Raw genomic sequence first — 14,416 nt, forward strand, 5'->3', positions numbered from 1 at the left:
TTTTACTAAAAACTGAGCCTTTCCTTCAGTTATGTACTGTCTTGCTGGGGAATATCTGAAGATCGTCTGTGCAAAAGGCTAGGCAATACAGTGAAAACAGTTTGATGGAATGCCATTTTGCATAATCCATTACTTTATTTCACTTCTCAACTTCTTTTGATAATGGAGTTCTTCCCATAAAGATGACAGCCATGCTTTAATAGTATCTCACCTTCATTGTAATAATGGCTTAAGGTTTTTCCATCCCTGCCCCCTGTCATTTGTACTGACAGAGCTGCGTGGCCATGCAATGAACCAGATAAGGGAACTGATCCAGGTTGAGAAAGAATGACACATTTTAAATTTCGTAAGCAGAATAATTTTCTGAATCTGGTTCAAGCTAAAGCTAGGCAAACACTCACATTATAGTAACTGACAACGTGGCTCAGAGACAGGAAAAAAATAGACAGGGGCAGCCTAAGAACTTGTTACATTAGCACTACCATGAAGAAGGTGGTATGCACGTCTGTACTTACAGCAGTCTGTAGATCTGTGAAAATCAGGCCCTTACAAAAGACATGCACAGAGCATGAGCATCTGCTCAGACCTTTGTGAAAACTGAAGCGAAAATACAGCAGGACAGAAGTATTTAGGGAGAGTGAAAGAGGGGAAGGAACACAGAAGATAATTTCCAGCACACATGTATGGGAGGAAGACTTAGAAAAGGCAATATAAAATGGTGCCAGTAAGAATAAATCTGAAGAATTAGAGACTATCTTTGAAGCAAAGGAGTATAGCAGACTTGGTAGGAGTGCTAGTATTTCACAATATTTATTTTGAGGCAAGAAACTCCATGCAAAGCCAGGCTGCTATAACAATGGGACTTTGGTTATTACACACACAGTTCCTGAAAATTTTGCAGAAATTCAATACATGGTAACTTCTTTTCGCAGAAGAAACACAGGAATGTCGTACAGATACATACTTATCTTTTAGCATTGTCAGGATCAAAAGCAGAATCACATACTTTTCTGAAGTGCAAACATTTTCCTTGATTTTAGAATTATATATACATTATTAAAATTTGCCAGTCTTTAAATAAACAATCCTGTTTTTTGAAAATTAAAATCAAACGTCACTACTCGTTCCAGTGTTACTGACTAATGTCGAATTCCATCTTTTCAGTTAACTCTAGGGTCAGAAATCAAGGACATTTAAATTTTTTAAAAATTTCATATTCATTGCACTGATTAAGCAAATTTGTGATATTGCTTGGAAAACCTGTTACATGCTAACTCATTCGAAGGACAGATATAATACACAAAACAGAATTTGGAATGCAAGAATTCATTTATCGCAATTAAATAAACATCTGCAGTCCCCTCCCAACCTATATGTTTTTCTAACTTAATAAACTACAAGATATAAATACCTTTCTCAAAAAGTTTGTGTAATGCTTTACATCCATGTTGCTGAATCTCTTCATTTTTAGGGAAGGTGTGCATGGCATTAAATACCAATGAAAATACATCCACCTCTTCCTCCAAGAGCAGGAAAGCAATTACATCTGAATGGCAGAACAGATTACATGTTGCACTGATTAGTTCTCAGTGTTTTTATTGAAGCACTGTACTTAAGCGTTAAAATCCAAAATTCTTTAACACTGTCCTTAAAGTTCACCGGTATTTTACACTACATTTTACAATACAGCTGAGATCTTCTGAAACATTACTGCCAAAAAGACAGTTTCCCTTCTCCGCTCTTGCTCCCACCTTGCACTGCTTTGGTACTTGTCTGATCCTTCAATGAGCCAGTTCACCTCACTAAACTGGTAGAAAATTAACCCATCAAAAAAACCCTTTTTGCAGTCATAGCAAGCTGAAAAGTTTCACTAAGAAGTAAGGTTGGTAGAAAACAGAGGGCAGGACTACATTGCCTGATGAAAGCAAGAAAGGATTTGAAATGTACCCGTCAGCTACAGTGATCCATGAAATCAGTTCATCTCTGTCATGAAACCCTATTCTCACTCTCTCAGCCATCTGATCAGCCTGAAACTGAACTGAAAAGCCAACCTCTCTGTTGCTCTTTCAACATTTAAAAAAACCTGAAATAAACCCTACTCTCTCTATAGAATGTGCAGGCAAAAAGATTCATGGCAATTTTTCAAGCTTACAGCAATAACAATAGAATTCATAATGCCTGTTTTTGTGTTTTGTTGTGGTTTTTTTTTAAGATCTTTTTATATGGCATTCACACTGGCCTAACAGCTCCAGTTACAATGCAATTCAAGTTTACATACTTATAGAAATAATGAATACTAAGAGATTTTTCTGACAAGGTACAATTTGAAATATTTTTCTGAAGTAAGGTAGTTGAAATGAGAGTTTAAGTTTGGTTAATCAACTGCTGAGAAGAAGAGTAGCAGTCAGGAATAAACTGTTAAGGAATATGCAGTCAACAGTTTGAGATCCTTTATGACACCTTATCATTAAAAGAAGCTGCTGGTTACAGTTACTCACCAACAGCCAGATTTTGCTATTATTATTATTATTAATCACACAGTGTAATGCCTTATAACAAGACCTGTATTACCCAACTTCAGCAGATAAGAAGTTAGATATCCGGTCTAAACTAGCCCTCCAGACCTCTCTCTATTATCAAAAGGGAGGGGAAAACAGCTTCAAGAGGTAACCGATCTTATAAAACAAATGAATAGCATGAACCATCCTCTGAAAGTGCCTGTCTCACTCCACTGCCTACAGCAGAAGCCTGGACAGCTGGATTAGCTTTAACTAACAAAAGTCAAGTCTAATCTTTGTAAATAAGGCTAATTGCAAAGCCTGTTAAAGTCAATGGAAGCATTCCTGTTCTAACAATTTGTGCTAATACTATATGCTAGCTTGAATAAACCTAGCAGAACCTCTCCCTTAGGGTCTCTCTTTAATTTCAACAGAAGATCAAGAATCTCAGCACTATGAGAAAAGTTCAGTACCTGGTAAGATTAGCAGCCTGCAGCACAGAATAACAGAAGCGCCAGAGATGATTTACTGTTTTAAAAAGTATTAACCAGTACTAAAGGAAGCAAGTCAGAATGTCAGCAATTTTATACTTTGGTAAGAAGCTTTTACTTATTTTACTTAACAGCAATATTTGCGTCTATGTTAATAACAACTTGGCAAAACTAATCGGTCACGTTCTTCATAGCCTTGTGATTTGGAGAATCATTTCTACCTGGGCAAAAAGGTGCGAAACAGTACTCTTATTATTTTGTATACAAGTACAAATGAAAAGTGACTTTACAGAGTAAAACAGAGGAAAAATCAGATCTGGCATGTACATTCACACACTTTATACCACAGTTCTGTGTTTTAAAGGCTTAGACAAAGTAGGAAAGTAAAACACACAATACCTGACATGAGGAGTAGATTTAATGCTTTCAGTCCTATTACTGAGAGGTTTATATTTCCTTTGTGGACTGTAAGCATTTTAAGAATCTGCCTAAAAATTAAAAAAAAAAAGTTACGCCTAAATAAATATTAAAGAATATTAAAGAAATATTACACAAAATTTTATCAAAAGTTTCCTTTAAAAACAAAAATAGTTACAGAAATTAGCAAGAGCTTAAAAACCTCCTGATGAATTTTTTTTAAAAACCTTTTATTTCAGTTTGTTTTTTTCCAAGTTAGCAACGAAATAATGTTGGTATTTTAACTACTATCATACTTCATTACAATAATGATGTATAATTTACCAATTTTACTTTAATTTTTAATTAGTTATATATTTATTAATTCTACAGAGGATAAGTCTCATTCAGGATGGGGTTACTCTACAGAAAGCAGGGTTGCGGAGCGCAGCAGACTGTTGACAGTACGGCACTGTTCTGTTTGTTGCAATAGTTAAGTTACAGCGCACAATCAAGGGTTTCCTGGAAGAGAGGCAACAGTTTGCCAGCTAAAGAACTTGAACAACATCTTGAAGAACTCTCCCCTATCTAAGTCTCCACCATTCAGCACTTACGTGATGCTGGACAAACCACTAAAAAGAAGCATTTCATAGACTGCCAATTATATACTCCTTACTTTCTGGATGACCCAACTTGAGACCCATGGATATTAACCTCTGAAATGCTGCATCAGAGTCAACCAAAGTTGTCTTTTTAAACAGAGAGTGCCAAACAACACTAAGTACTCTGGAAAATCCAGTGCATGTATCTAACTGGGCACCCAAAAATCAGTTGATTCTTTTAACATATTTTTCTCAAACTACCACCTGTAAATCAGTGACCACAAATCTGTAACACCTTCTCGATAAAAAAAATTTGTAAAGCAGACAATACTGATGAACACTAAAAAAGCTGAGAAGAAAAATAATAGGCCAGTTTTCACATGAAGTTATCACTAAACATACAGCAAATAAGGCAGTGTGCTGAACACTGAATGATCCTGATGACAGAAATAAATAAGCGTTGATTTTGCACTGAATGAAGCATATCTCAAAAGGGGGAAAACCCCGACTGTGTAATTAAAAACTAAATAAAAATGGATAGGCTCACACAACAAACCCTAAGGAAACCTTCATTTTTTATTTCCATGATTTTGGAGAGTTTTACTCTGCAATCTTAATAATCTTCGAATATAAGTCTTTGTATATGTAATATCTAATGAAGATGGATTGTGCAGTAGTTTGCAATACTTTACTATATACTCTTGACCTGCCTTGAGAAACAAAAAGAAGCTCTTTAAGTTTCATCCAAATTTCATTCCCCAGCTCTAGCAATGATGTTTTGCCTTGCTAAAGTCTAACTTTATAAGCTAGACTGAATGTATCATTGTTTTATTTCTTTTCCCTTCATACTATGATGTTGCTAGTTTCTCTCTCCTCTGTTGTAGCACTAACGCTGTAGCTATGATGATCAAAACACATATAAGAGACAAATTCTGATGGGAGATATAATATCCTTTATCTTTTGCAAGATAGAAAATCATAACAGTGTCAGACCAATAAAAAATACATTGTCTGTTCATAATAAGCCATGCCTTGCTTACATACTTACACTCTCATGAACACAAAACCATTACTGAAATCTAAGGTTAGTCAGAATACTGTGTGGAATGATCTTAATAATGGGAAATAAAATCCAATTAAATGAAGGGGTTTTTTTTTTCTTAAACTGAGAATAGATACCTCACTGAAACTTCTGTATGCACATTTTGGACTTGTAAGTCTACAGACAAGGCTAGATGGTGGCATTTGGGTTTTCAGTCCTGAGGCAAATTCTTGTCCCAGCATACAGCCCACATGCATGGACTACGTAGTAGGGTGATGAATCAAGGAAAACAAAGAGCCACCCTAACCAATCTGGTAGAGTAGCTAAACAGCCACCCTTAAATCTGCTTTAACCTCCTGACTGAAGTGTTCTACTCTTAAGCATTCCTAAAGGATTTTATTATGTGGTTACAGCTGTGTGTGAGCATGTAGACATGTGTAGAAACTGTAAATGGGGTGAAGATTCCTTCACCTCTTTACTCCATAGGTAGCTGTGGCTTAGATATCTGTATTCCTTATACCCTGCATGAATGGAAAACCTCAGGGTTATCGAATGCTCTGAAGCCATTAAACATCTCTTCCTGTCTAGCAATGACTCATGATTTCTGCTGTGGGGAAGGAACTCTGCTTTGGGAAGAGTGCATTTTATAGAGGGCGATCTGTTTCAGGCAAGTGCTGATATACAAAGACATGAGCTGTCTCAGCATACTGCAGGGTAAAATAATCACACACTAAAGCATGTCTAAGACGAGGAGATAATTCCCTCCGTATACCCTCCATTTCAAGTATAATCAAAAGTGAGGATGTAAATTTTGTAAGCCTTGTCTACCGTATGTGAGTTTAACGTAAGAGATTACAAAACATCTCATGGTCTCTTTAGTTGTGTAGAAAGGATGCAAATACATTGAAGGAATTTCCTTCCTTTTTCACAGTGACAGCAACTATTTATCACTCTGTCTGTCAAGAACACCTAAATCAATACCAAACTACCGTCTGTAAACACAATTGTAATGTGGTCAGGTTGGCTTATGGTTGAGAGACAAGAGACAAACGCTTTTCCTAGCTTAAGATTTCTGTTCTCCTAAAACAGTTACACACACAAAAGTGAAAATCTCTTGCAGAAAGAATGACCCTTTTTCTTCTCTACCATAACTGTTTCATGCCTTGCTGCAAACAGCATGTATTCATTATGGTGCTGATGCACTGCAGTACTAGTCCAATCCACCTACAAGGAACCTGAGATATAATTTAGCTGCCTTGCTCCACCTTTGGCACTGACAGAAATGTCTGGGCCCACTCCCCACTAAGAATATATTTCTCCACAGCAAGGAAAACCGTCAACGTGTCAGACAGGGGTACACAGCTGGCTAAAATATTAGTAGTGGGAAGGAATCATGTATGGTAATGTTATTATCAGATCTTTAGTGAAGTTTGAGTTTGAAAAGGATGCTTTGTTCAACTGCACACACTGTGTGAGCTCTGAGGCGGCTATGGGAGAGATCAGACCCAAAAGAGTAATTTTTCTGGGACCCAAGAATGAAGAGCAGTATCTCCAGCTCTCGTCAGTTAACAAGCCTTTAAACCGCTGAAGAAATCGTAACTAGCTTGTACAGCTTCAGCTCAGGTATTCCTGGCTCATGAAAAGCAACTAAAATCACTTTTGCATTCTAACAAAAATTGCTAACGCTTCTTTCAAGGGAGTTTATTCCCCTACTGACCATATACTCTAGCCACTGTAAAACAAGCAATCCCTAGCCCCCAAACCAAACTGCATCTTCATGCAAACAATCTTAGTATAGCAACTTTTTTAAGGAAGGGTATGGTGAAGACCATAAAGGCAGAGCAGATTCACTAGGGGAGTTGCAAGGCTGTAGCTTCTTGCTGTCATTATCAGCCCTGAATGAGGCAATCTGTCCAAGTGAAAGAATACCAAACCAAGCCCTCCTCCCCTATCTGTATTATACCTACAACTCGCATTTGTGCTATGGAACAACTATGGAGCTAACCTATGTGGGTTTTCATCCCATCTAAGCATAGCCATCCAGAAACCAGTTGCTTAGGCTCCCTTGACGGTTAATGGACAGAGATGAGCAAATGCAAACCACAATTTGCTCCAAGATAACTTTCTAAAAAGATGGAATGGACCATCCTCTCTGAAAGTAATTGTGTCCACTGTCTTCACTGGTAGTTAAGGTAGATGACCAGTTTAAATACTTAATTTTTAGACAACAAGATTAGGTGGGAAAAAAACCCTCTTCTCAATTTACACTGCTTTAGGCCTGTGGATATAATTCCTCACATTTGGAAAGAACACCCACCCACCCCCCAGGTAATACTACATCTGCCTATTAAAATGGAAGACCTTGATAACCACAGAATCCCAGCATTGCTGAGACTGGCAGGGACCTCTAGACATCTCCTATTTCAACTTCCCAGCTCGAAGCAGGGTCAGCTACAGCTGATTGCTCAGGGCCATGTCCAGTCAGGTTCTGAATACCTCTAAGGCTTGAGACTTCACAACTTCTCTGGACAACTTGTGCCAGTGTTTGATCAACCTCACAACAAAAATTAAAAAAAAAAAAGTTTGCTTGTTTTTTTTTTTTAAATGTTTAAGTGGAATTTCCTACATTTTAATTTGTGCCCATTGCTCCTCATCCCGTCACTGGGTGCGACTGAGAAGAGCCTTGCTCAGCCTCCTTTACTTTCTCCAACAGGTATTTATACACACAGATAAGACCCCTGTTTGTGTGAGTCCCCCATTCCAAAAGGCTGATGAAACCCGCAAAAATATTCAATTATTTAGAAGCTGATGTAATAACTTTATATATTTTATTGCATATATATGCTGCCATGATAACCAAGCATTCCGGAAGACTCTTTGCATACAAAATACTTACTGATGAACACCCAGTACTTCCCAGTCCTTCCCAACATCCTTAGGAGCTATGTTCTGTAGAGTACTTGGACAAATTTCTATTAACTTACAAAGAAGTGACCAGCCCATCTGTAAAACAAAAACACAGCTATTTTAGAACACATATTGTGTTTGGAACTTCAATGTTGTCTGCTAATATTCTTGGCTTTTGGAAAATGGATGTTCTGAAAAGTTAGCTAGCTAAATCAATAAGGGAAAATTAACTAACACAGGCTAAACAACAGAAAAAGTTAAAAGATGGAGGTAAAGCAGCTATGCTAATGATTCTGAATGCATTGCTTGTAGGAACACATCCCTCACAATGTGCTTCAGCACTGCTTGAGGATAAAGGACACACAGTTAAGAGATGCTGACAGACAGAAAAATATGATGTGATCTATAGTATGTCATCATGAGCCAGGGAAGACCACTGCACTATTACATGGATTCCAGCTTTATTGAAGAACAGCTGTTTCTGTAAGATTTTGCCATTTATAATTTGCAAATTATAAGGAGAAAGGACAGGTTTTTAAGGGTGTCCAATGTTTTAAATGGGGATGAGGTACCTAAACAATACTATATATTTCATATTCTCACCATCAATCCTCAGTACTGTGTGCTTTCAAAACTCAAGGCAGTGAAAGTTTTGAAATCATAAGGAATGAAAGATTAACTAAACCCAATATATTTGTTATTAATAACTACTTGCTCTATCCTATGCAAAACTGAAAAATGTTCCTCTGATCTTCATTATTGGAGAAATCCTCTCTCTTACGAATGCCTGCAGGCTGATATGATAAATGGGCTTTAGTGGGGATGCAGTAAGCAAAATCTGTACAAAAAATTAACTGATGAGCAAGAAAACCCTGCTGTGTTGAAAGAGAGGAAGTGAACTAAGAAACATCAAGATGAAGCAGATTTTACATAAAGGAATTAAAACAAGGCATAAAGTTTCCTTGGCCATATAAATAAAATGAAAAAAAATGTGGAAGTAGGCCTGTATGCTTTAAGAACAGTGAAGACAGAAGATAATCTAAATATGGCTCAACAACTACGTTAATAACTGGATCAGGTTTTGGCAGAAGAGTATGTAAAGCAAAGAGGTCAAGACAGGACAGCCAGCAATAGGAATATAAATGGCTACCTTCAAAGAGTTGAACTGCAAAGTTCATGGGAAGTGCATGATCTCTAACCCTGCAGTCTGCAAGACTAGGGACATGAAATTGCAAGCCTGGTAGTGTAGAGACACCCATAGGAACAGCACGGGCTTGAATCTAGACAGCTTTCATGACAGCTTTGGTGAGCGTGAAAAAGGTGATGTAGCTCTCTGGAAACTGCAATTCTGCTTTTACCTTTCACATACTTGGTTACATGGGCTATGTTCACACTATCTGCAGTAGTTTGTTTCTGTTTTAGTTTAGATTTGCAGACCTAAATGTTCTAAGCCAATTACATCCTTAGAGTCTGAACATCAAGCTTGACCATGAGCCAATTTCCATGCTCTTTTCTTGCTTGGATAGCAAGCTGGCTTGCTCTACATGAGACTGCAAACCAATTACTATGGATATTCAGGAAGATTAGGCTGGTCTCTGTAACTGGGTCCTCACTAACATAAGTGCACAGAATAGTCTCAGCAATCATCAGTTCTCCCCAAGATGAGCACATGTAGTTACCTAATTTTCCATATTCCAAGCAAAACAGGCTATCAGTGACAGTCAATCAGGTACAAATTTCAAACCTGCATGGCAGACATTCTACGGCAGACATTCATATACTGTGTATTGCTTAGAAAAGATTTCATTTTAAAAGTCCCACTTCATGACAACCTAACTTGTAAAATTTAGAACCTGGTGAAAATTAGCTTAATGATTTTCAAAAATTCCTTTTTGTATTAAAACTGTTTCTGATGAAATTTATAGTTCCAATAAACATTTTTATTTGGATTGCTGTGACCAAGTATTGACAATCTTTTACAAGAACAGTGCATCCAGAGAAGATCAAAGGAAACATCTGACCTGTGGTCTACTTTACAATATTAAAATCATAACCTGAGATAACAGAGAGCTTATTATCCACTTAATAATTACACAAGGAAGCAAGGATCTTTTAAACAACAGAAATCCTAAAGGTTACAGGGAAAGAAAACCAACCCCAGTAAATAAAGACGTTCTTACAAACACTTCAACTGGTCCCTGTACATAGAAAAAGTTGGTGGCAGCACCGAAACTGTTATTTTTAAATCAGGCCCTTCTCATTTCTAGCATGCAATGAATTTATATTACATTAGGTCACACCTTCTACATGAGACAATAAAGCTCTGCTGACTGCTCTTTAGTCAAGTGTAACATACTTTGCTCTAGAGTTTCTAAGCTGCTCCAATCATTGCCAGCCGGCAACTGCAGAAAGAAACTATGACATTTACTTAAAGATGTCTATTTACTTTAAGCCACTATTGACTTTCCAGCCCAGTACCTTCCTACTTCTAAAGAAGCTTGCAAGGTTTATGCCTGTAGTCCGACTTGCACTGCTTTTTGCAATATTGATCTGTTAAACACATTGACCAGCCAGCAGCACAACGTGGTGCTTTGTAGCCAGTTAAGGAGGGGAGGGAAAGAAAATTCTCACTTCAGGTATGTCTCTTACTGTGTTCATTGTCTTATGTGAGTGAATTTTATTACAATGCCAAAAGCAAAAGAGGTTGATTAATCCATTTATTCAACAAAAATTCATTAGTAGCGTAAAGAGACTTCACTGAAATCAAGACTACATTACTTCACCACTGCCATAAAGTATTACGTATTCAGGCTGCAAACGAATCACAGTGAATGAAGCAAGAAGATAGAGCTCTGCTAATACATACGGATGTTTGCAAATATCATAACTGAATGGGAAGGAAGAGATGCCCATAACATTTTATGAGGAACCGGATTTGAGCTTTGCACTGGCTATGAATTTCACACTTTAATGCAATGTATAATGCAAAGGAGCTCCGAAACTTCTAAACTGAAACACTGTATGACCGCAAATGTTGGCAGAGAGAAGATTAAAACTGATTTTAGAATTCTGTATTAATCAGAATGAGGTATTTTAACATAGTTAAAATGAAAATTAAACAATCACTGTCTTCCTTATGCACTTCTGAGAGTCTTGTGCTGTCACTTCATACCTATTTCTGGTTGTGGTTGGATATCATATTTTTTACTTCTCAGCCTAAATTTCTGGGCAGTGGTTTCGTAAATTGTTATAAACACAATGAGCTTTATCCTGAAAATAACTGCTGACTCATCCTGCTGAATTTCTTAATGGCCTTAAAATCAAATAGTAAAATAAGTTAAACCTTCAGACTATGCACAAGTATTTAGTCTTCAAATGAAACCTGAGATCACTGTCACGCCAAATTAATCACTGCACAAGTACATTCCATATTTTATTTTAAATTTTATGCTTTTGGCCTCTAGCTAAGGTCTACTAAACAACAAAAAAAAACTCCTTAAAGCATACTGTTATTTAAGAGGCATTTGCAATATAATGTACGTTTTGCCTTCTAGTTGAATTGGAAAAAGTAAAAGGTGCCAAAAATATTGTAACCATAAAAATGGGCTTTAAAAAAAAATAAACCAAGTGAGTTGCACAGAAATCTGGAGCTTATAAACATCCTTTAAGTAAGCGTAATATTGTCAGAAATTTAATATATGCCTGCCAGGAAGGAGCTGTTTCATATGACAAGTCTAGCAGCTGTACCATCAAATTGTGCAAGTGCCACACCTGATCTAAATGGGCCACTGCTTAGTCACAGGAGTAGCCAAGCAGAACCCTAAATTGCAGAACCTCCTCTTAGATATAAGATTTCCTGCCCCACTTAAAAAAAAGAGCTAGTACAACTCTCCTTCTGGGATAGTGCTACTTACGTAGCCCTATTATAGAATTCTGCTTTTCAGAAGTTTGTCTAAAGTTGTCTAAAGTTCGTTTGTCGTGGCAAAATTTAATATCGATGCGTCACAAATATATTATATAACATTATTTGCCCTTCAGAAGCCTATACCATGCGGTGTTGACGTTGCTTAATTTGTGTTTTCTACAGGGCCGCCTCCTGCCGTTGCATCTCTAAACGCAGCGAGTGGCATCTGCCAAAGGCTGGAGCGCTTGTCCCTTTAAGCGCCAGCGCAGACAGCGCTCTTTCACAGACCAGCAGGACTTCACCGAGCGGCCCAGAGGAGCCAAGTCAAGAAGCAACGAGCCAGCCGAGCTTCTATTCCGGGGAAGGACCGCGGTGCTCGGCTCAGCCCCGGGGCGAAGGCGGGCGGCGGGAAGGCGGCCCCGGCCCCCCGCCCTCCCCCGGCTCGGCCGCGCCGCCCTTACCTGCTGCACGCCCGCCGCCGCCGGGTACAGGTCCACCACCAGCAGCAGGGGCACATGGACGTTCTTGCCGCTGAAGAGCCGGGGAGCTGCGGGGGACAGAGAGGCCGCGTTACCGGCGGGCCGGGCAGGGCTGGGCAGGGCCGGGGCCGCCCGCGCCTTACCGCTCTGCCGGGCCGCCAGCTCCAGCAGGTCGCTCAGGGTCTGCACCAGCGTCTCCAGGCGCTTCCTCTCCTGGACGTTCTGGAGCCGGACGACCAGCTTCCTCAGAGCTTGTTCTTCCTGCACCGCCGCCTCCCCCTCCTCCGGGCCGGCGCTGGCCATGGCCGACCCGTTGCCCTCCGCGCGGCCGCCGCGCCTCACCCCATCCGCCGGCCGCCGCAACCCGCGGGGACAGGGACCGGTCGGCGCTGCCACCGCTGCCCGCCGCGCTCGTAGGGCAGGGCAGGGCAGTGCCGCCCCTCCGGCCGGCGTCACCCGCCGCTGCCAGCCGCCCCTCCCGCTGCCTCCCGCCCCTCCCGTCGCGCCGGGACACGGCCACCGACCCGCTGCCCCCAGGGGGCGCCCGCCTCACCCGCGCAAGGCGCCAGGCACGCTGGCGGCTCGCCCGTTTCCTCTGATTGACAATACACCTGTCCAATACAATCACAGAGATGGAGCCTAGATCCCGCCCTGTCGTGCCTCTTACGCTATAAAAGGGCCCGGAGGCGAGGGCGCGTTATTTTTGGCGTTGTCAAGCCAGACGGTGTTGATATCTAGTGCCCCGCTGGGTAACTGTAGGCAACGTATATGCCTGTTGTGTAGCCCCCTGGGCAGGGAGTTGGTCCTGAGCAGATGAGGTGGCCCCTTCCCTCATGTGGTGCTTGGGGCTGTCAGCCTTTCCTCATGTGGTGGGTCTGCGAGGGGTCGGGGAAGGTGGATGGGGAGCTGTGCTCTTTAGAATTCTTGGCTCAAAGGATGACCAGCTGGATCCCATTGGGTAAAGGCTGGTGTAAAGCAAGGTGATCCAATGTCCCTGATACTCTTTAAGTTATCTGTGGACCCTCTACCGTTGTAAGTTAGAAGAGGGAGGAAGTGGGTGGCAACAATGCTTGAAGAGTATAACAGCTACGGCTTTTGCAGATGACCTGGTCTTGTTAAGTGGTTTGTGGGAAGGCATGTGGAAAAATATTGAAATATTAGAGATATTTTGTGACCTCACTGGTCTTAAAACCCAGGGGGAAAAGTGCCAGAGCTTTTACATCTTGCTGACGAAAGACTCTAGTATACTATCAATGATTGTCCAGCTTGGATGATTAATGGCCTTCCCCTCAATATGACTGAACCAGGAAGTTCTGAGAAATACCTGGATCTGAGAGTAGACCCATGGAGAGGAATACCATGACCAGAACTCCTAGAGAAAGTGGAAAATTGGTTACAACAGATTGGTAAGACTGTTTTAAAACAATTTCAGAAGGTGAACATCCTGAAGGGGTTTGCTATCTCTAGATTAATTTACTTAGTAGACCAGGCTGATGTGAAAGCTATGTACCTAGAGACCCTTGACCTGGCAATTCGAATGGCCGTCAAGGAATGGTTACATCTTCCAGCCAGTACATGCGATGCCATTCTCTATTCCAGCACCTGGGATGGTGGCCTCAGTATCACCAGGCTGTCAGATTTGATTTCCAGTGTGCAGGTCTGAAGACTGCACAGAATTGTACAGACTTTGGATGAGATAGTACGACAGGTAGCTCACGAGGAGGGTCTTGAGAATGACTTTGAGAAGTTATGGATGGCAGCAGGAGGAGATAAAGGAAAAATTCCATCTATTTGTGATCCCGGATCAGCCATGATGGTTTGTGATGTGCCAGGTGGTGAGGAAGTGGTCTTGGAACAGAAAGTATCTGCTCTGAAGGTTGTCTTTCTTGGGCCCTGTAACTGAAGAAAACGGGAATTTGAAAACTGGCCCAGGGCCATGGTATTTCCAACTTTGAGAGGGATAAGACCAGCAACAACTGGATAGAATTTTACAGAGGCATTCCCCACAGAAAGCGCATCACAGCATTATAAATGAGAGCCAATATCTGTCCCACAAGGGAATTCGTAGCAAGGGGTAGACAAGACAGTCAAGTTAAA

The 14,416-nt window shown here is 40.5% G+C and overlaps 1 protein-coding gene across 4 annotated transcripts in view; it reads right to left on the minus strand.

Moving 5' to 3' along the window:
- The window catches only part of LRRK2 (leucine rich repeat kinase 2), a 72,411-nt gene extending 59,469 nt beyond the window's left edge, over nucleotides 1–12,942 (minus strand). Inside the window, exons 1-5 of one of the 4 annotated variants that reach the window (XR_010371829.1) lie at nucleotides 12,463–12,942; nucleotides 12,302–12,387; nucleotides 7,926–8,032; nucleotides 3,389–3,477; nucleotides 1,412–1,546 (exon numbers count right to left, since the gene is read on the minus strand). Coding sequence is in view for 3 of the 4 variants with exons in the window: in XM_064445226.1 (XP_064301296.1) it covers nucleotides 1,412–1,546; nucleotides 3,389–3,477; nucleotides 7,926–8,032; nucleotides 12,302–12,387; nucleotides 12,463–12,622 (577 nt within the window). In the remaining variant the exon portion in view is untranslated. The remainder of the gene's footprint in view (nucleotides 1–1,411; nucleotides 1,547–3,388; nucleotides 3,478–7,925; nucleotides 8,033–12,301; nucleotides 12,388–12,462) is intronic. The other 3 variants (XM_064445226.1, XM_064445245.1, XM_064445236.1) reach the window with 3 other exon arrangements.
- Between the last annotated feature and the right edge of the window lie 1,474 nt (nucleotides 12,943–14,416).

This window comes from Phalacrocorax carbo, chromosome 1 (assembly GCF_963921805.1).
Source record: "Phalacrocorax carbo chromosome 1, bPhaCar2.1, whole genome shotgun sequence".
Taxonomy (NCBI): domain Eukaryota; kingdom Metazoa; phylum Chordata; class Aves; order Suliformes; family Phalacrocoracidae; genus Phalacrocorax; species Phalacrocorax carbo.